This window comes from Polyodon spathula, chromosome 2 (assembly GCF_017654505.1).
Source record: "Polyodon spathula isolate WHYD16114869_AA chromosome 2, ASM1765450v1, whole genome shotgun sequence".
Taxonomy (NCBI): Eukaryota; Metazoa; Chordata; class Actinopteri; order Acipenseriformes; family Polyodontidae; genus Polyodon; species Polyodon spathula.
The window spans coordinates 78,834,386-78,855,443 of record NC_054535.1 but is presented as its reverse complement, the minus strand read 5'-3'; the positions used below and the strand labels follow the sequence as shown (position 1 = coordinate 78,855,443).

Sequence of the window (21,058 nt, the reverse complement as noted above, 5' to 3'; positions counted from 1 at the left end):
ACTGGTGGATGACCACTAAGCTTATAAAATTGGAACTCGTTTAAATGCGGACGTGGAGTACAAACAGAAACTTCATTCTTTTTTTGTACATTACGGCAAATTTAATAACATATAGTATTATAAAATTGCAAATCAACAATACTTACTTGGGAATAAAGTTTTATACGTTTTGACAGTTTCCCATAATAAGAGAAGATAAAACAAAATAAAAAAAAATACGTTTCTTATATATACATATATATATTTTTTTGAAAGAAGTACAAATACGTAGTAACAATTATTTATTGATTTGAAGTCGGACAAAGTTGGAAAAGCTTTCAATTACCTGGATGCTGCTCTGTCGTTCATTGAGAGTGGAATATCCATGGAGTCCAACCCCCAGACACCAAAGTCGGCATATACCATGTTCTCTGAAACTGTGGATTTAATCAAGTAAGTGATGAGACCAAGAAATAGAACAGATGAATCTTGTTATTACTTCACATTTCTCCACATTTGCTTATCTAAATCTATATTACTTGGTGTGTAACAAGATATTGTGCTGTAATTGTTGCACTGTTAGGTATATAATCCCCTTGTCTGTTTTGCCAAGAGGAGATGAATGTTGTTTGTAAAAATTGTTTGATACAGGTATTACAAATGCATTCTCTGTTTTATTTTCAGATTCATAGTGAAATTAAAAAACTTTGTAGACCCTTCTGCTCCTGTACCAGAGAGGATATTTGCAGTTTTATGGTAAGAATTTCTCCATTAAACTCATTAGAAATGTAAAATAATTCTCAAGCACCTACAGTGTAGCAGTTTGCAAAGAAAGTAGCTTATACTTCTGCGTGAGGGATGTTGCTTTGATTCAGTAACCCTCCTTAAAAAGTTATATCTAAAAATTCTTGATTTACTGATTTTAAAGAGTAAGTAGTGGGGTTCTGTTTAAATAATGTACCTGTAATTTCTCTTTTCATTAACATCCTGACAACTTTGTACACTTAACTTTTAGACAGTTTGAAAGCTCTTTTCAAAATGACCGCTAGAGCACTAGAGTTAAATCACTGCAGTTAAACCAAAACTTATTTTATTTTTTATTTTTTTTAAATTTTTTTAAATACGTAAGTGCTTGGCTTTTCTGTTCTGTACCACATCATGGATTGTTATTGCTGTGTTACCTGTTTAACTATGTGGGTAATAATCCTTACACTATCAGTGCAATAGAGCAGAAAGAACTTTTTGAAAAAGTTAGTGTAAAAAGTTGTCAGGATGTTAACAATTAAAAGTAAAATGACAGGTATGTTACTTAAACAGTTGTAGCAGCACATGGGAACATGTAATGCTGTATTTTCCAGAAACCCGCTACTTCCTTTTTAAGCTATGAAGCAATGAAAGTGAGCAATGATTATCTTTCAATCTGCTGCTTTGTAACTTTCAGCATGCGGTGCCAGTCTCTTCTCCACATGGCAATGTTTCGCTATAAAAAAGAGGCTGCTTTAAAGCATTCAAGAACCCTCACAGAACATTTCAAGGTAAATATTTTGCTTATTTGACCTATTCAACATAATGTATTTGTCTCTCCCTGAGTTGCCTACTAGTTTTCCTCCTTATGCATCTCCTACTTTTAATTACAGAATTCTTCCCGATCAGCACAAGCTCCTTCTCCTTGTGTTGCGAGGTAATTGCACATTTATAAATATTACTTTCACGAAACGTTTCAGTTTTAAATGGGGAATATTCATTTAAAACCAGCTACGTTTCTTGGCCCATAAGCAGCATGATTTACCTACAAACGTTGACCTACAAGCTAAAAAACCTCCTTCATAGATGAAACATGTGTTTGTTTCTATCAGAAGCTCTGGCACGCCTTCCCCAATGTCCCCGATGCCATCCCCTGCCAGCTCTGCCGGGTCCGTGCCCGGATCCAGCCTCAGCAATGGGGGGAGCACTGGAATATCGGTCACCATCCCTCAGATAATTAATCAGGTGGCCTCATCCTACATCAGCATCACTTCTCTCTTCCTGACTGCCCACGATCTCTGGGAACAGGCGGATGCACTAGCAAAGAAAAATAATGGTAAGGATGGGAGGTGTTACTCATTCCTCCGGGGGGTTCTGTTCAATATTTATTATGATATTCATTTCATTGTTCCCTTTCAAGTACGAAATGTAACCCGAAACCTGAATAAGATATATGAAAGCTGCTCCGTAACCTGTAAGGCAGTCGTGACCTGCCCCCGAGGGCACAAAAGCACTGCGTTCACAGACCTCAACGCCATTTTTCCTTTCAGGAACTGACGAGAGTTGGTTCAGATAAGTACTTATTACTTTTTCTGCAATATATTTAGCATATATTGTGTTTTTACACAAATTAATAATTTATATGTGATATTAACAATAATTGTTGTATTAGTTTTATTAATTACGAGTATTTGCACACTACTGCCTGTTTGTTTCGTGCCACTGCGGCCTTGTGCCCTGTGTCGCTCTTTCCCAGGGATCAAGCAACATTAGTCGGCTGACTTTGTGCTGTCCACCCAGGCTGCAATAGTTCCAACTGGAGTTAATTATTTCTCATTTTGGCTTTGGCTAAAATTGAGATGTTTTATAGTATTTATGTAATTGTAAATTACTGTTTTGTTGAAGTTTTTTTCTCATTGTCTTTTTTTCTGTTTTTACAGCAGGCCTGTCTGCAACAAGGTGCTACGGCACACGTGTAGTGAGAGCAGTTGCTGGGTTCAGCAGCGCTGCACAGGACCAAGATACTTGCTTTGGTTGTAGTTGCTTGCAATTTCTCCCACAGTATCTTGATGCCGTTTTAGTGACCGCTTTAGAGAGGTGGCTGCGTCCTCACCCCATGGCTCTGTGCCAAGGGAGACCGGACGACGCACCCAGGAAAGTAGCCTCAGGAAACTGTCTTCACAGTCATCCTCATCTTCCTCTGCTTCACCTCCCCCAATGAAGAGGTCGTCGTCGTTCAAAGCGATTGGCGGACCATGAGCAGATAGAAAAGCTCTGGGCAGCTATTTCCCACCAAGGAACAATTTTCGCAGAGTTAATAAGGGAACATTCAGCACGACCTGTCCCCCTCGCCATCCCAGGGGGCTACAGGTGCAGAATGGCCACAGGAGGACATCCTGTCCATTGCCGTCTCTGATGAGGTGGGCAAACAGGAGCTGGCGTCCCCTGTGGTTAAGCTTTCCCTGTCAGATAGAGTTTTTACCCCCCCCCCCCAAGTGCACCTGGAATTTCTTTTGAAATCCAGTCTTTCATTCCATTCTGACAATCACAGGCCCTCACTACAACAGCTGGATGAGCTGCGGTTCACTTTTTCAGGCAACAGCGTACAAGTTCCCTATCTTGGCATTTGGCTTCTCTCTAGCTACCCGTGCCTGTCCCCATTAAGACTCAAAGGCATCAGAGTGCTCAATTATCTGGACGACTGGCTCATTTGTGCCCAGTCTCCAGCACTGGCCCAAGCCCACACAGAACTTGTCACCTGCCACCTTCTACGGTTGGGCCTTAATGGTGAATCTTGCGAAGAGCCAGCTCATGCCTTCTTAGACAGCCTCCTATCTACGAGTGTGCTTGGACTCCAGGTCCATGCTGTCCACTCTGTCAGGTGGCAGTGCAGAGAATAGTTGCCTATTTGGAGCTCTTTCAGCTCAACAGAGCACTCGTGGCAGTGATGTCCCAGAAACTTCTGGGCTTGATGACAGCAGCTTCCCAGACCCGTCCATTGGGTCTACTGCACATGCACCTTCTGCAGGCCTGATTTTTTTTTAGCCTGCGTTGAACCGCGACCACCTATTGGCAGTGTCACGCCACTGTCTAAAGGCACTCTCTTAGTGGATATTGATATGTCTTATTGAGGTTTAGGGTCTTTCGAATGTAAATACCCGGAAGGTAATGGTTACATTTCTGTTTGAGAGCCAGGGTTTTAATAATAACCTAATGTTTTCTTTCTTTCCTCAGAGTTCTTCGTGGAACTCGACTCAGCGATGGGCCCTCTGTCCCTGACCACCAGCATGAGTGCGCTAGTACGCTTCACAAGACAGGGTTTGCATTGGCTCAGACTGGACACGAACACGCCATAAAAAAGGGCCCAAGAATTTATTTATTTTTTGCTTTTTTTTTTTTTTTTCTCCCTCCAAGAAAAAGCCCTGCTCTGTTTGGACTTTAGTAGCCACAGAAACAAGACTTGCACTTTTTTTCTGAGTGGAGGAAGGAAAAGCTTTGTGACCAGCTTCAATAGGAGATTCAGAGCTACGGCAAAAGTTGCCTTGTACAAACTGAACAAAGTTGCAAGAATGCAATCCTTGAGTCCAAAAAAGTACAATTTGTTTTACTTCCCTTTACGATGGATCAATTTATAGCGGTCTTTATATTTTGCTTAGCTGGTCTGCACATTAGAACAGAAATACCAGACTGGAAAAATCTCATCTCATCTAAATGAGGACTGCATCTCCAACACTAACTGAACTGAAAAAATATACGATTTAAACAACTCAAAAGCAGCACACATCAAACCATTTTAATAAGAGCATGGCTACATACTGCAGGTAGCAAAGTGCATCTGATGGCCCAAAGGTGGCCACACGTGGATGCTTTAGGAACATATCCTGCACTAATGTTTTCACACCCATTCAACATTACCGTTTTCCTTGTTTTAATTATTTTTATAGTCATTTTATTGTTAATGGAGATCACTGTCATATGCTGAGGTTGTTCTTGACAGTACTGGTCGACAACAGAGGGTCTGTGAAAAAGGGATTTGAAAGCAAACCGGCCTGTGTTGTTCTAGTACTTACAAGTTGCACATCTTTCACAACATATCAGCTTTTCTGGTGTCAGGAAATCTCTCCAGAATCCTGGTTTGCTGAGGTCCATACATTTTATTCTGAACTGTGTTATATATTCAGAGCTGGGTATTGAATGCTGGGGGGGGAGGGGGTATTCAGGCGCTGCTCCTCCTCTGGTGAACATATAGTCTTGCAGCCTGCCATACGGAGGTGATTGTTGGGGAACCCTGACTGCTCTGTGTTGCATATGAAGTCAATGACAAGAACTACCTGTCTCCTTTCTTGTTATCATGTGTTCCTAAAGCATGCCTCCCATACAGCACCATCAGTTCAAAAGGACATATCTGTACTTTCACTTTCACAGCTGCTATTACATTGTAGTATTGGCTTCCTAAAATATCAAACAACAAAACAGACTGTGGCCATTATTCAAATGTAATGTCTTGGTCAGTAGTCACCTTTCAGTGATTTCTAACTTCATATGTGTTATTGAGCAACCCCCAGCAAACCATCCTGATTACCTTTGGCAACCTCTCCATGAATAAAAAAAAAAAAAAAAAAAAAAAAAAAACACGTATTTTTCTTGAAGGGAGTCTGTTTTGGTCACAGCACATTCCAATGGGTAAGGTGAAAGTACAGGTGAACCCTAAAGGCCATACCTGGTAACAGTGTATTTTTATTGCTGTTGCTGTGTGCATTGTGTGTTTTTTTGGGTTTTATTTGTTTAAATTATTTCTTCAAGAAGACAGGTATTGATCCACTGCTTGCACTGCAATAGATTCTGTTACGATTTATTATTTCAACATGAAACATACTGTTTATATGGGGTTACATACCGAGCCTTCATCTTTAAGGGCTGGTAGTGTTGGCACTGAGCAAGTCGAGAGTTATTTGATTAATTGTGTACAGTATGTCAGGAAGCATTCATCTTGGAGTTGCCATGTGTGCTGACAGAATTGGATAGCTCTGTTTGATTTAAATAAGAAACAAATCACGAAGCTCCTTAAATCCAGTCTTAAACATTGTGTGCCTTAGATAAGTAGAGCTGTTTTGGGTTGCTTTTTGTGAATATACCCTTTGTATTCGAGCCAGAAAAGCAGCATGGAAGGCTGGTGTGCAAAGACAAAGCACCAGATCCTATTTCTCGAACATTGTTGTTTAAAACACTATAGGGTTGGCTAATTAGCTGTTAGTTTCTTGATTTTGAAGTGCAGCATTGTCAGTAGAGAACTCTAAATAAAAATGTTTTTATCATTGTATTAGAATAATGTAGGGAGTATTTGAAGGCTTGAACACATATGATTCCCAGTCAGTATTTGATCTCCAGTAGACACACAGCTGAGCATGTATAAAAGCAAGACCCAGAGGACTAGGGAATAAGTCGACAACATCTTGAATTGCTGATATTTAGATTAGAGTTGAGAAGCATCTGCTAGAAATTAATTCTGTGTTTTCTTTATATATATATATATATATATATATATATATATATATATATATATATATATATAAAATCATCAAATGGTTTGCAGTTGAATCAAATTAATTTATAAGGAGAGCATATTAAAATAGAAAAGTCTATTTTGGAATAAAAAGCATAACCATGCCCAATGTGCAATTTTTGTTCTATTTCTACTTTGATGAAATGTTTTTTGTTTCGTTTAAGAATGTAAGAATGTTGCCTTTTCTGTTTATTTCTTTTGTCTTGTTTTTTAGTTCAGATATTTAAACATAAAATAGGATTGCATTGATCACTAGTGTTATTATAAACATAGGTGCAGAGTTGTATAGTTCAGGAATTAATATAAAGTGTGTTTGTAAAGCTTTGTCTAAAACACTAGGTTGTTTTTCACCACCTTTGTGTACAAAATAGAAAAAAGATAAACAAGATGATCAATTTGAGCAAATACTAGAAGAACAATGTGGCCAAAGTGTCAAAAGCCCATCATCCAGATATGGTAAGACTTTCTAGCACAGTGTTACTTCTTATTGGTTATTTTAATAGGCATTTGATTGCCAAATTCAAGAAAGATGTTAAATACATGTTGGAGGAAAATTCAGGTACTTATTTTTGTGTGTGTGCTTTTTTCACCCCTCCGTTACTGAATACAATTTTACTGTTCCCATATTTGACAATAATATTCTGTTGCTGGCTAGAGCTCTTTATAGGCAGTACTGGTGAAAATCAACCCATGGGTTTCACACCGAGTAGCACACTCAGGTGCCAACCAGGCTGCCAGTGTTGGTTTCCTGGGCACTGTAAACCCTAAGATTTAAGTTATAAGAACACATGTGTTAAAATATGACCACATGGTTCCCAGTTCTGTGTAGTCATTCTTTGCTAGTTGCTTATAATATAGTTTTCATTGTTGAGCATTTGCATGATAACGGTCTTGGGTGAATGTGCTTTTAAGTCGCCCTTTTAAAACGACATGCTTCTTTACTCATGTTCTTACAAGAAACACCAAAGACAAACTAGCTAAAGCCTTTGTAATGTGTTTCATTATAACCCCAATGCGCTGTATAACATGCATGGTGTATTACAATATCATTTAAAAGCATTTGCCTACAAATGGATTGGGAGTCTCAGCTGCCCTTTTATACGAAGTTTATTCCGAGGAACTCCTAGTGTCTGTTGTTGTTTACTTTGTTTATGTGCTGGAGGAAATTACACTGTTACCCACCTATTTCTTATAATCCCTCAAATTCAGAACAGGTGGCATTTTAATCCAGGCAATATTTTTTCCACCACGGCTTTTGTTAGCTGTTGTCTGTGCTGCCAATTGAAAAATAATCTGGTCATTTTCAAATCTTGTCATCAGGGTATGCTAAACTATTGCTTAGTTCGTTGTACTTCAATAATGAAGTCCTTCAATTTGGCTTAATCTTTTCTTTCTTCAGCCTGACTGCACAGCAGCTTTGTGTGCCGTTTTCTATTGTACATGCCTAATTCAACACATGAATGTTTCGCAGAGAAGGTAATCGCCCCGTTTTATTTAAGCTTTAGGAAGAATACGATCATTGTTTGCCACTCCTGGTGCTGTTTTAAAATTGTTCAGTCATATTGCTAGTTCTATTTACATCTTCTTCCCTTTTTAAAAATCATTCTTGTTAGTGTTCTTTACTATGAGAAGACATGCTTGATTCAGCAGCAAGCTAACGATTTCCAACCCCCAGAGAGATGCAGTTCTCTCTGTTGCCAGAGAAGGAATTCCCATGCCAGCACACTTAAGACACTTGTTACACTGTTGAGTCACAGATTTATAATTCTTACTCGATTAAATGTATAATATGATACTCTTCAGGAAGATTTGTGTGCAAAAGAAAAACAGCAATGGTGGTATATGCAACAGCATGATTTATGGTCTCCATCTGTGTGTGACGCAAAGACCTAGGTTCAGGAAATTTCATTGGCTGCCTGCTAGAAGATAATTGGGTCCATATTGGCCTTTGTTTATTTGCATATATATATATATATGTATATATATAATATTATATATATATATATATATTAGATCTGCATATTGTAGATATATTGTCTTTTTTTGTTGATCAAACAGAATTTTTCATTCATTATTTATTTAGAATTGTCAATATATTCTTTATAGTAGCTACATATTATATATTTTTTTGTTCTCCAGTCCAGTACTAATCCTGGTTGTCTTGCCCTTAGTTTCCAATAGAATGTAAAGCATTGATTACTACCTGGTCCTTATCACTTTTTTTTGTTTGTTTTAATCTGTTGCACTTTCTGAATTATTAAAACAGTATTTTAACCTTCTATCTCCTGACATTAATTAGTAAGACCTCAGACCAAGTCCTTTTTTTTTTTTTAAAACTAATCTCGCTTTGTTTATATTTTGCAAACAGCTGAGGTATTCTGAGCAGGAAGTATTGTATGTATTTATGAACTTAAGTCTTTTTTATCATATAAAATTGATGGGTTTTCATTAAGTTTACTTAAAAATTAGTCTAATGCCCAAAAGGCTTCAGCACGCCAGTAAAGCGTATGTAGCGTGCAAGCTCTGTATTAAAGCTCCTGATTTGAACTAATTACTCATTCGTGCTGAGGCTTCATTTTAATAAGAATCTAAAATTTTCACAGAGTTTAGGGGGAAGTGGGGGTCTCTTTTTTTTGGTTTGGTTTTTTTTTTTAAACAAAAAGTGCTTCATGAATATTGAAACACGAAAGACAGAAATATAATTGTTTTCATGGTATATATTTTTACGGAATGGCACTGTATGGTATGAAATGGTGTTCACATATTTGACGGCATTTATTTTGATTGCATTTTCTTTTTAATTGCAAATTCTTGGATTCTTCTAGTTAGTGTATTCCAGTGTTTTGCTTTTGTGCATTAGTTGCTCATTTATTTGATGGCAAACACACTTCTTGGCTTTTATAGACCAGCCTTTATATGTGCACAACACTCAAGATTCTGAAGTTGGGACAAGACAAAGCAAGTCTCTCTTTCTTGCTAGTTATTGTACAGGTTTTATCCACACCCTCATCATTTGGTAAACCGTAGTTGACATGAAGTAATAATCCATTTTTAAGTAATATGAAGTACTTTTTGTGTATTTGCAGGTATCTCTATGGGGATATAAATTTAAATGCTTTTGTACACATACATAGGGACATGCACACACATGTAAAAGGGCTTTCAGTGTCACACAGTTACTTTTTTTACATAGTGGGGAAAATGTGCAAATAAGTTTTATTTTTGCTACTTTCAGGAAATTGCATTCAAGAACTTGTGTGAATACTATTTCGAGCCGTCTTGTACACATATGTAGAAAGACTGATTTGACTCTTTTACTTTGAAAATTTGCTGTAGATTTTCTTTTCTTTTCAAAGAAGCTGTGCCCGGAGAGCATTTGTTCAATGTCTATAAATGAAGATGAACTGCTGTAAATGCATTCTGGTAGATGGTTCGACCTGTAAAATTCCACCCTGTTGACCAGACCTAAATGTAAACAAAATTATACAATGTAAACATTAAAGTTGACACATTCAAAATCATTTTGCTTCACTTTTTTGGAGGGAAATAACATTGGATTCCGAGTGCCAGCAGTCATTGTCCCACATGTGACAAATAGAAAAAATAAACAAGTTTTTTGTGAACTGCATTAGTCAAAATATGCTTTAAAACTACGTATTCGTCGCTAGTGCTCGACAAGGAGGATCCGATAATAGAACAATTTAAAAGTAATTTGTTCTTTGTCCACCAGGTGGCACTGTGTCACTAAAGTTTTGTTTAACAGTCAGCTTTTTGTTAACTCCCATTAACCTCAAGAGTAGCAGAATCTGGGGAGGCAACCTTTTGCTGGTTTATCTGTCCATGACCCTGCATTCTTGTAGTTACTTAAGCAATAGGCAGTTGAGGATTCTGTGCCTGACTCTCTATCTTATCACATCTCTCGAAATAATACCACAGCACATCCATTATCACCGTATTACTGAGCCTTCATAAAAAAAAAAAAACCTCTGTACTCTCTCTGCAATATAATAAAAGCTCACATAAAGATAAAAAAAGGTTGTTAAAGTATTTATTTTACACATCCTTGTTTACTGCTTTGAGAGGATCATTGACCTGTGTAGTCTCTTATGCAGATAATATGCAACCTAGCAGGGATGTTCATCATTAGCCAAAATATTGACCCAAATATAACCTTTGGAAGCTGAATGTTTTTCACAAAAATGAAGCCTGACTGCAGCAATAAGACTGAAATCTAAAGAGATATACATTCTGCCCAAAGACACAGAGAGAACATTTTGCTTATTTAAAAAAAAAAAAAAAAATGGTAAAACCGTATTGAAACCTAGTAGTAAATATTACTTTGTGAGCAAATGCAAGTAATGATTGTATATCCACATCTGTGTTTCTATTCTGGGATGGGTCTGAGCATGTTCAGTATACTCCTATATAGTAATGCAAAAAAAAAAAAAAAAAACATCCTACTCATAGCCAATGTAAATTAAACTTTTTTTGATAACAATGGGACTGATTTAATTGATGCTGTGTCAAGTGGTGCCTGCAGAGGTCTGGTTTTATTGAGCCCTGCTTGGAAATAATACACTGATTGACTTATCCTAAAACAATCTAAACAGTCTTTTACTTATCGTTAACATGCAGGTTAATCTAATGTTCTTGATATATAAATATATGCCTCTTCTGTCAGAACTCTACTTCGAGCTCATGCTAGATAACCGCCTGCCTTATGTTTATCCTGACAATCAGGTTACATGATTTGTAGCCTGTGGTACTGTTCATCACGCAACTGCCAAACTGCAGTGGGCCTATAAGACACTCTGAAAGGAGGTGTTTTCACGATTCGGTACATGTGGGAAGGACTGCAAATGGCTAGCATTTGCTGAGATGATTTAACGGTGGGAAAGAAAAAAGTCAAACCAATTGAAGTTGTGTTTTAAATTAAATTTTCAACAGCACACTACAATACACAGTAAACCGTGATATGCAGTAAGTAGTGAGAGTCAAGGGATGGTCACTTGTACTTCAATGCTTTTTAACTCCACAAGTACATTTGTGGGTCATTGTATTGGTGCATTTCTTTTTGCCGTACATTTAAGAGCCACAAGCTAATAGAAGTAGAATTCAACACTCCAGAAGTTTAACATCATGTAAATAAATTACAAAAATGACTCTGCATACAAATGTAAAGGTTTATTTGTACCAGTATAAGATTACACATGTTCACCCGCATTATGAAATTATATTTTATCTCCAAATACAAAACACACAATGTAAAATACATTCATTAACAGCTGGCAGAAGACTATAGTATGACTTTGTACATTATTTCCTCTAAATTGAAAGTCAAATCAGTGTTACTGCACATTGTTAGAAGACAAAGTTAATTTTATAATAATCTTTCGGACTTGTAGCTTATTAGTCAGTCATTTGAAGAAGCCGCTCAGTCTGACGAGCTGAACTTCAGTATTTATTTACAGCGTTGATTCTTCTCATGGCTGATACCATTGATGATGACTGAAGGATTATGCTTCCGATGCTCCGTTGAAATTAGGGTTGTTGAAAGTGGACTGTATTTAAAAATGGCAAAGACAAAGTTAGTCACTCATTCTAAACCATTTTAAACAATGTAGTAAGAACATGCACACTGTACTGTAGATAACGTGTTAGTATTTAATGATCATTAGGCACAGCTTAAAAAGGTTCCTTGGACAAGCCAAGCACTTGAAAACATGTTGCCTCCTGTAGGAAAAAAAACAACGCTCAAGCCTAGTGTGACTGTGGCATAGTGGTAACTTTGCACATGTAAACAGGAGCTAACCCCGGACATGCATTGTTCATGTAAACTCTCATTTATGTAGCACTTACCGCATTAATCTTAAAATCAGTGATTTTCACCCCACGCATTTTGAAGAAATAGTAGGAAAGGCCAGCTATCGCACAGATCAAGAGAACACCAATCAAGACGCCAACAATCAGTCCAGCATCTGACAAAAAAGGGCAAATTGGCATCACTATTTAACCACAGGCATTGATGTCACCAATCCACAAGCTGCACAATTCTCGTTTAACAATTACAGTAGCTTTTTAACAATCTGAATTGCTTTGGTCTGCGTGGCTTTAATGTTCCACATTTATAACAGTTAAATTATTACAGCCCTTGAAAATAAACTTAACTGGGGACCACATTTAACACACACACACACATAAGTTAGTTTTTAAATACATACACATAAGCTGATGGCACACTGGTCCCCTACTTATTCTTTATTTGCTTATGAACAAAGTCCATGACTTATTTAAGAAACAACAATTACAAGCATATTAAAAGTTGTATTTACCAGGCCTGCTTCCTGGGGAGTCAGTAGGGATTATAATGCCACCATTTCCGTCAGTTTGGTAGTCTGAAAGCAGAAATGCCAAGATGTGTATTGATATGCAATTCATAAAAATACTAACATGCAGAACCACTAAGAGGAGATCAATCTGAACTACGATGCTATTATAAAACTGATTATAAATCTGGTGACTCTTATAAATCAACCTTCACAAAGGTTACTTGCAGGCAGTGCTTCTGGAAAATATCAGCAGGAAGCAATTGTAGACTGTCAAATAAACCCTTACATTATCTCAACCCAAATTAATAGAAATGGCAGAGCAGAAAAATCTGAACTCCTCCAGTCCAGCACCCTACCAGCAGCAGCTCCCAGGGACGGGTGTCTTTGTGCCTATGGAAGTGGGTATTTCAAGGAACAGCTTGAACACAACGGCAGTTTCTTACACTGGCGGTGGCGGCAGATGAATCCTCTCTTCTCCAGGCAGCTGTTGTCATTCCACTTCCCATCCTGAATGTACATCTCCACGCACTTCTCAGCACCTCCTCCAGGATGGAATATCTCATTGGGTTCTCCCAGGGCCCAGTTCACAAAACCAAAAGATGACTTGTCTGTCCAAGCCCATCCATCTGATCAAGACACGGAGTGACACTCTGAACCACAATGTTGATACATTACATGGTATTTTTTGACAATGTTTAATGCCTTAATACTCTAGTTTCCAAAATTAACTGGGTAGCTATAACAATATGAGCCATTTGTAGACTGGTAACACTGGGGTTTATATTGTGATGCACAGTACTAATAGTATCACAATGCCACTGATCGTTCTGCCAGAGTTTTGTCTGGGTTATTCACTGGTATTATGAGGGCACCACAATGGTATTTCTCAGTCTACTCTGTAAGGAGTCATATGATAAAAGGAATATTACAAGCAGACTATAAATCGGATCACGCCAAAGTACCACACACACACATGACAATACATACATGAGCTATCCTTGGTCAGTCCGATCCAGAGGTTGTGGTGCTTGGTGTAGTTAAGCTTCATTAAGAACTCTACTTCTGCTCGGCTGTGGATGGAGGCAAGCTCCGCGCTTGCCATCTGGCAGTAATGTCTTGAATCCGGCCAGGAGAAACCCTTCTTCTCACTGACAACAACATAGCAGTAACGCCCATAGGTGTGCCAACCCTGTCGGCACATGCCATCTCCTGGTGCTGGAGTGGGGGGAGGCTTCTCTGCAACACCAAAGGGAGAGACGAGGGGATGTTATGAGGCCTACAGGCCTAATGGTTTTATTTTGGTTCTGTTTTGACCTGCACTGGGATGAAAGTTTGCAGGTTTTCAGATGGTTCAAGAGAATTACAGTAATGCTGGTTTAAATAGCTGGTTGTGGAAGTTTAAGAAAACAAGAAGTAGTCAATTTAAAAATCACTTTACTTTAACTCTAAAGCCAATCAAATGTTGCCTACACTAAATGCATCTAATAAAAGTAAACCTGTGTTATATATACTTGCTGGGTACCAGTTCATATTTTGTATGAATTCCTGCTGGTCACCACCTCACCAGCAATTGCTGAAACACTTAGAATGTTAAATGTGGAGTTTATTTACAGCACTATTTAGGTTTATCATAATATTCATAAGGTTGACATGACAGCAGCATATATTAGGATTCTGCATTTGCCTGCACCCATCACTTTAAGAAAATCTTACCTGAGGTAATTTTGCAGATGTAAGCTTGCTTTTGGCTACAGGAGGTGTCGTTCCAGGTGCCATGGAACAGTGGTGGGCTGTGCATTGTCACACAGCCCTCTTCCTTGTGATTGGTGGGCTCCCCTGGACCCCAGTGTGTATAGAAAACCGGCCAACCATCCACCCAGGTGTAAGAGCCATTCCCCTGCAATACCAGACACCTCTTTACACTATGGATTCAATCAGTCCTTATTTAACCAGGCAACTCAGATTCTCACTCAATGGAGTCCTGTCGGAAGACCAGAGCCCTTCTGGCATAACATACAACACTTCAGAATATGCTATTTTGCAGATTAGTTCGTTTTCATTTATTTTTTCTATTACTACTAAATTAAAGATTTACTTCAAAATCATGTTTCAAAAAATAGGGATTTCAATGAAATGCAATGGAATATGTAAACACCTATTGACAAATCAGTCTGCCAAGTCACAGCTTCTGTTGAGTACAGTACTGTCATGTTAAACCTTACATTCAGCTTTTGCTTTCCAGCAAGGATTGTTCATCTATGAGCTGAAGTTAACAATATTCTTTGTTGTATTACTTATTTTCTAATTAGACTGCAATGCTTTGTAAAATAATCATTCGACAATTATATAGCAAAGCACTGTAAGTTTATTAACTATTAAAATCAGCACACAGCGTTTTCTTTTTTTATTTTTTTTATAGCTCTCATTGTGAAACGCAGGTGAAAGGCATTCTGGAAATGACTTGTGGCTCTCCTGGTAAAAGCACCAGTAGTGATCAGACTGTTAACTTGTATGATAAGGTTGGAATAAATGTCAGTACTTAGTGATATGTGGTTAATGATGACAGGACTGTGCTTACTTGGCGTCTGAGTCCGATCCACGCATCAACTCTCCCCTGAAGGACAACCCCAGCCACAAAGTTTTGTTCATAACTGTGGTCGATGCTGGCCAGGCTGCCCTTCTCCTTCTCACAGGCAGCCTGAGCTTCCTGCCAGGTGGCCTGCAGCTCAGGTTCTGCCACCAGCTTGTAGCAGTTCTTCTTCCAAGAGGTGTAAGCCTGCGGGCATGGGCTCTTTGTGGGGGGCGGTGGCGGTATGCTGTTTGCTACATATTGAAAACAGATTATTTAACAGAATTTCAGTCCCACTGCAGGAGATGTCACGAGAATGATAGAACAGAACAACCTGTAATGTTATGGTCTCCTATTGCTGCACGCTTCTTTTTAAGCTGAGTCATATTGATTATAGTACTATATTTTGTATCCCTATTCCCCAGGACAAGTCTAGAAATTAGCATATGCCAAATGATACAAAATCAGTGAAGTATTCTCTGGATCAGTAAACTTTAAGTCTTCCTGATTTGATGGGTACAAATTCTACACAATCATAATTCATGGAAGTGTTCTGATAAATGAATAGTGAGAAACGCTTTTAGCATGACAGCTCACATGTCACTAAAGATGCTAGCTGCTAAAATCCTGCTAAAAGCGCTAAAAGAGTAAAACATGCTGTGAGTGCCTTGCCTCCCCTCGGAACAGTTAGCAGCACAGTTAGGAAGAAAATCTTTATAGCAAAGAAAGAGAATTATAGCAAAGAAAGAGAATTCAGTTCTTACATTTTTTCCTGTAGCAGACAAATCCTAACTTAGACTGGCATCCTCCATCATTCCAGCGCCCTGTTTCCCTGTGGCTATGTGCAATCATGGTACAGTGTTCCTACCACAGAGGAGAGAAATGCATTATAGGAAAAGATACCAAGCAGAACAAAACCACATGGCACTGTTCACCCGCTATTGGATTAATTATTTCCATTAAATCCTTACGGTTATTTAAATAAGAGCTAAACAAGAATCAGTTTCTATAACCTAGAATGATAATAATACAACCATTACCACTACAACTCCTACTCCAAACAAAGGCTTGTCTCTCACTCTTAGGCCTCGTACACACACACACACACTGCGGTTGGCTTGACAGCCGTATTAACTCGCTGTGGTTGTTTGTTGTACACACACGCCTTTCATTACTGAAGTGAGTGAACTCCCTCTTTAAACAAACCAGTGAATTCGGACCACCATTACACGACATTCGATAGGTTTGTGTGGCGGCAGCAGCATGGAGTGTTTTTGTTTATGCTTTTGGAAGAAAGTACCGTACGTAATCGATCGAGAGCTCGTCAGGCGCTATGATCTTTTCTGCAAAACCAGTGGAGACACTGGTTTGTTTTTCTGCACTGCTAAATACAGTGATGATGATCTGCAGTACCATGACGGTAGATAGAAATATTTGGACGATCTTCTGACCAGAAGGCTGGTGGAAACGACTTGAATGGTCTCCAAATGACTGGATTAAAAATGTACGCATGTCTAGGAGTCGTATATGCATCTTTGTCATTTACTGAGACCTTTCCTGGAGTGCCAAAATACACAGATGGTTCGGTATTGGTGGAAAAACGAATTGCGGTCACTCTCTGGTGTTCGGGGATGTGAATTGTCCCATATTGTTTTAATTTTGCTTTTTTTATGCATTTACGATGGGTGTGTACAAGGTTTTAAAAACAAGATGCAGCTGTCTATACAGCTATCAAAGGCTTCTCTTTGGGGCAAGCAAAAGTGACAAATAAAATAACTTCAAATATTGGAATTTTTACTGTCTAGTTGTAGAAAATGACTGATTAGCAGCGAGTTGAAACTGAAGCTAATGCTATGGTTTCTACCATTGTCCCAAAGAAAAAGATGACAAAGTTGAGACAAAATGTGTTAACTTAGATGAAATCTAATAAAATACTTTGGGCTAGGATTATCAAAGCTATTTAATTCTGGAAGGAAAAAATACCACAAATACATTTCTAAAGCAAACCAGAACATCATAAGATTATCTACAGTCCCCTAAACAAGTTTTTAAGTTATGATTTTGGTTATTTTATGGGGTGTTATTTTTCCTTGCTGGAAAAACTGACCAGTAAATATCTTTGAGAATCTAGCCCTTTGGGTTTTTAATATGATGAGAAAACCATGAAGAATCCTGGTCAGAGTTTGGAACTTTGTTCAGTCTCACAAACAGTAAGTAATTCCATGCTATCCTTGGTAGTGCACATTCATTTCATTGGTATTTCTACTGTAGCTATCCTTTACTGCCAGTAACGTAAGCACCCGCAACCTCACCCCTGAGTTTCCAAAGTTATTGGGCTCCCCAGCGTTCCAGTTGGTGTAGAGCACCTGGCTTCCATCACTCCAAGTGAATTTCCCCTCATGGAGAACATCAGACAGGCCAATCCACACAGGGGCTTGGATATCCTCCAAGTAGCTTGCAACAAAATCTGCAAGAGACAGCAATATGAGTTTATGGTTTATGAAGGCAGTAACAGCAGTATCATGATATTACCACGTTTATTTGTACAATACCTTTATTATAATTACATCAGTCAAGCTTTACGAAGTAGGGGAAGAGCACTGAGACAGCGAATATTATAGGGTATTAGTTTTCCTCCGATGAAAGCTTCACAAATCTTTTATGTAGAGATAGAAAGCATAGTCATGTTGAACTGAGTCTGCCATTGCTATTTTGTTTAATATTGTTACCATTCTCATATTGGTTATCAATGACAGCCAGGTCTCCTCCCTGGGCTCTACACCATGTCTGAGCAAAGGTCCAGTTAGCATGGAATTCATCCTTCCCATCATGTCTTCCTTTAAATAGGAAACATTTATTCCCAAAGAGCAGCCAGTCTGTGGGAAACAAACACACACAGTACAGTAGCTGCTTTAAAACAAACCATCAACATAATTTTAAATTGTACTTTCCAGTAAACACTGCAAAACATTAATAAATTAAAGAAGAATTTCCTATATTTAGCTATACTGTGTAACAAACCTATACTTTCCACCTGAGTAAGAATCCATTCCATCCCACTTTCTGTCATGCTATTTTTTATAACATATACTGTTTTTATATTACTTTTGATTTGGTACAGTAGAGCTGCACTACTAGCAATGTGAATTACAAGGCAGAGAGATTCCTTTTTGTAAAGTTTATATAGCGATTACATTTTCTTTGTACATGCAAACAAATTGTAATACTTGCTTGATAAGAATGACAAGCATTTCATAGTCACTTTCCTAGGTAAATAATGTCCACATTATGGTAAATCTGAATTAGATTGTTCAATGGATTTTTTAGCTACTAATGAACTAAATGTGCTAATCGCTCCCAGATTTCAATGCTGTACTTCATCTGCATTCTACATTAAAAAGGGACACGAAGAAAAGTAGAAACTTCACTGCACATCTGAAAACATTGGCATCCCTGTAAAAGCTGGTTCCTGAGGAGACAAGTTGTTCCTCAGGCTTTGACTCGCCTACTCTTAGTGACTCATGTGCTCATGTCCCTCTCCATGTGACCAAGAAATTAGATAGTCTGTCTGAAAATGTTGTATCTGCTTATTTCAAGGTATTAAAACCAAACATCATGTCAACCCCCTGCCCCCCCCCCCCCCTTCCCCTTACCTTGTGGGCAATGTCCAATCCATGGCTGAGTAGGAGGGGGAGCAGTATGACTATCTCCTGGATATTTCTTACACACATACCCTGCTGACATTTTGCCACAGTTCATGTCATACCACGTTCCTATAGAAACCAACAGAGGGATTCAAAGACATATTTCAAAATTCAAAGCAATTTCCAAGGTTCCTGAACATATAATGGGTTTGGGCTTTACATACTATAATTGGCACGCATGACAAACATCAATGTGGAATTCTAAGGGGTGGCATTCTTTAAAAAAAACAGACCTGCGTGCTGGCTCATTTGAACACACTGCTCTTCTCCATTAGCGTCATTGGGCTCTCCTGGTGCCCAGTTGACAAAAGTGACTGGTGAAAAGTCTACCCAGCTGCAATACATTGTGGATAGACATTAAGGTACATCCATAACGATTAAACACTTAATAGTGCTGAATTCAGGAATACTAAATTGTAAACATTTCCACTAGCAGTCATTTTCATTGACATTATTATTTTAGTATTTTTAAAGACATACAGGTATATTTTAGTTTTAAGATATCAGATATGCACTGACTGGCTGTAAAGAGGGTAGGAAAGATTCCTTTTTCAATATTTGAGTGTATCGGTATAAAAGGGTATGAAAGCACGAGATGAAACTTGACTATAGTTGCTTTTAAGTTTTACTTTCATGACGTTTGAAGCTGTGGTGTATACTGTAGTTAACCTACTGGTATTCTCCTCCAACAACACCCATTTCCCTTAATCCAATCCAGGCATATTCAATCGCTCCTGTTCCAACCTGGAAATACAAACCACAATTAGACTCCCAGAGTGAACCCAGTTGTTGCTTCACTTGTAACTGTTTCACCCCCTTGGGTCATTTTGCCTCAGCAGTGACTTTGAGGTCAAAACATATTACTGGCTGAAAAGCATGTCAGTCAATAGCCGCTAGAAGAAGGAGTTGGGGACAGTTTAACTGTCCAAGTAAAATAACCAAGGAGGTGAAAGGTTACCTGAAAGCATGTGTTTGCAAACTGACTTACAGCGAACAGAGGTGCATAACAGGAGATTCATTATTTAGTTAGCTGCAACAACTCCAGCAGTTTTCTACACCTAGCAGTAACATTACAACTATAGTTCAGAGGTTAGTTTTACTCTAATACTTGGACTTTCAAAGGTGACTCCTGCTAAAATCTTACAAAGGGGTGAAAAACACAAATATCTTCAAAGAGAGACTGCTGCTGGTATACAGTAAGGCAATAAGGAACCAACGAGATGTACTGGCATGTGATTCACTGTTATGTGATGTGTGAAACGAGATCCAGCAGTACAACCATTCCATTACTTGATCAATGTTTGAGTCTGTTCAAAGTGAAGGTTATTTGAAAAAGCACTCTATCTCCAGAGATATTAAATGTTAACTGCACTTCACAAAATCTCATTTTGGGTCACTAAATGCAATATAAAAAGGTTAATTGTAAAGCAATTGTTCCTTGAAATGAAAATGCATTGCGGTCGGCAATTACAAGGCTCTCAGACTGATTGCGAGTAAAGACCTTGTAAAAGCACAATACTCCTTGGGGATATTTACTGCCGACAGCTGTTTAACACCACCCCAGTGCTCCAAAACAAGCCTCTAAAGTGGCTGTAAGTGGTCAATAAGTGAATGAGATGAGACAAAAACACCAGAGCAGAGAGTACTGTTTGGCTAACTATTTATTTTACATATAGAGGATACACTTTGAACAGCCATAGAGTACTGTAGGTATTCCATTATAAATGTAGATAATTGAGATGAATGTATAGAATTATTTCAGTAGCTATAACCCCTCTATACTGTAGGTTTACACACAGTTTTCTATTCAACTGTAGGGTGCACGAGCCCAGGGAAAATCAAACTGTGAGATGTCAAGCACTAGCTACTGTATACACACCATACTGGTGAGGAAGCTCTGCTCCTTTTCATCAGCAATGGAAACCAGCTGTGCATTCTCTCGATAGCACCGGAGAGCCGCGGTGTACATGTCAGTGATCTCCGTGTCATTGTAATAGTAACAGATGCCATTATTTTTCCTCCAGCCTAGGTTTTTTCCACACTCAATGGCTGAAACAAAAAAGCGGTTTGTATGTAACGACTTTCTCAATTAAGAATGAAGGGTTGTACAGCTATGGCCAAAAGATTTGCATAACTTAGAATTTTAGGATTGAGACATAATTAAAAAACG

At 38.4% G+C, this 21,058-nt stretch overlaps 2 protein-coding genes across 4 annotated transcripts in view; one reads left to right on the top strand and one right to left on the bottom strand.

Moving 5' to 3' along the window:
* Positions 1–5,355, top strand: part of LOC121301515 (AF4/FMR2 family member 1-like) — a 52,297-nt gene extending 46,942 nt beyond the window's left edge. Inside the window, exons 14-19 of one of the 3 annotated variants that reach the window (XM_041231002.1) lie at positions 296–432; positions 664–735; positions 1,421–1,514; positions 1,617–1,660; positions 1,839–2,059; positions 3,958–5,355. In XM_041231002.1, the coding sequence (XP_041086936.1) occupies positions 296–432; positions 664–735; positions 1,421–1,514; positions 1,617–1,660; positions 1,839–2,059; positions 3,958–4,079 (690 nt within the window). In that variant the 3' untranslated portion in view covers positions 4,080–5,355. Of the gene's footprint in view, positions 1–295; positions 433–663; positions 736–1,420; positions 1,515–1,616; positions 1,661–1,835; positions 2,060–3,957 lie in introns of those variants that run through there. The other 2 variants (XM_041230995.1, XM_041231010.1) reach the window with 2 other exon arrangements.
* Positions 5,356–8,314: 2,959 nt separating this feature from the next.
* On the bottom strand, positions 8,315–19,233 carry LOC121326990 (macrophage mannose receptor 1-like). Its single transcript, XM_041270708.1, has 12 exons — positions 19,122–19,233; positions 18,838–18,957; positions 17,914–18,060; positions 17,497–17,651; positions 15,949–16,048; positions 15,194–15,438; positions 14,329–14,512; positions 13,603–13,851; positions 13,059–13,241; positions 12,619–12,681; positions 12,146–12,264; positions 8,315–11,847 (listed from the first exon to the last, which is right to left on the bottom strand). The coding sequence occupies exons 1-12, from the start codon at positions 19,231–19,233 to the stop codon at positions 11,803–11,805; spliced, it is 1,722 nt and encodes a 573-aa protein (XP_041126642.1). The 3' UTR covers positions 8,315–11,802.
* Between the last annotated feature and the right edge of the window lie 1,825 nt (positions 19,234–21,058).

Bases quoted from the DNA above. Each gene is read 5' to 3' on its own strand.
- LOC121326990 (XM_041270708.1), bottom strand. From the start codon at position 19,233: ATGTATTGCAGCTGGGTAGACTTTTCACCAGTCACTTTTGTCAACTGG. The intron at 17,652-17,913 runs GTAACAATATTA...TGTCTCTTGCAG, and splicing joins TGATAACCAATATGAGAATG to ATTTTGTTGCAAGCTACTTG. The intron at 12,265-12,618 runs GTAAATACAACT...CTTTTTTGTCAG, and splicing joins CTCCCCAGGAAGCAGGCCTG to ATGCTGGACTGATTGTTGGC.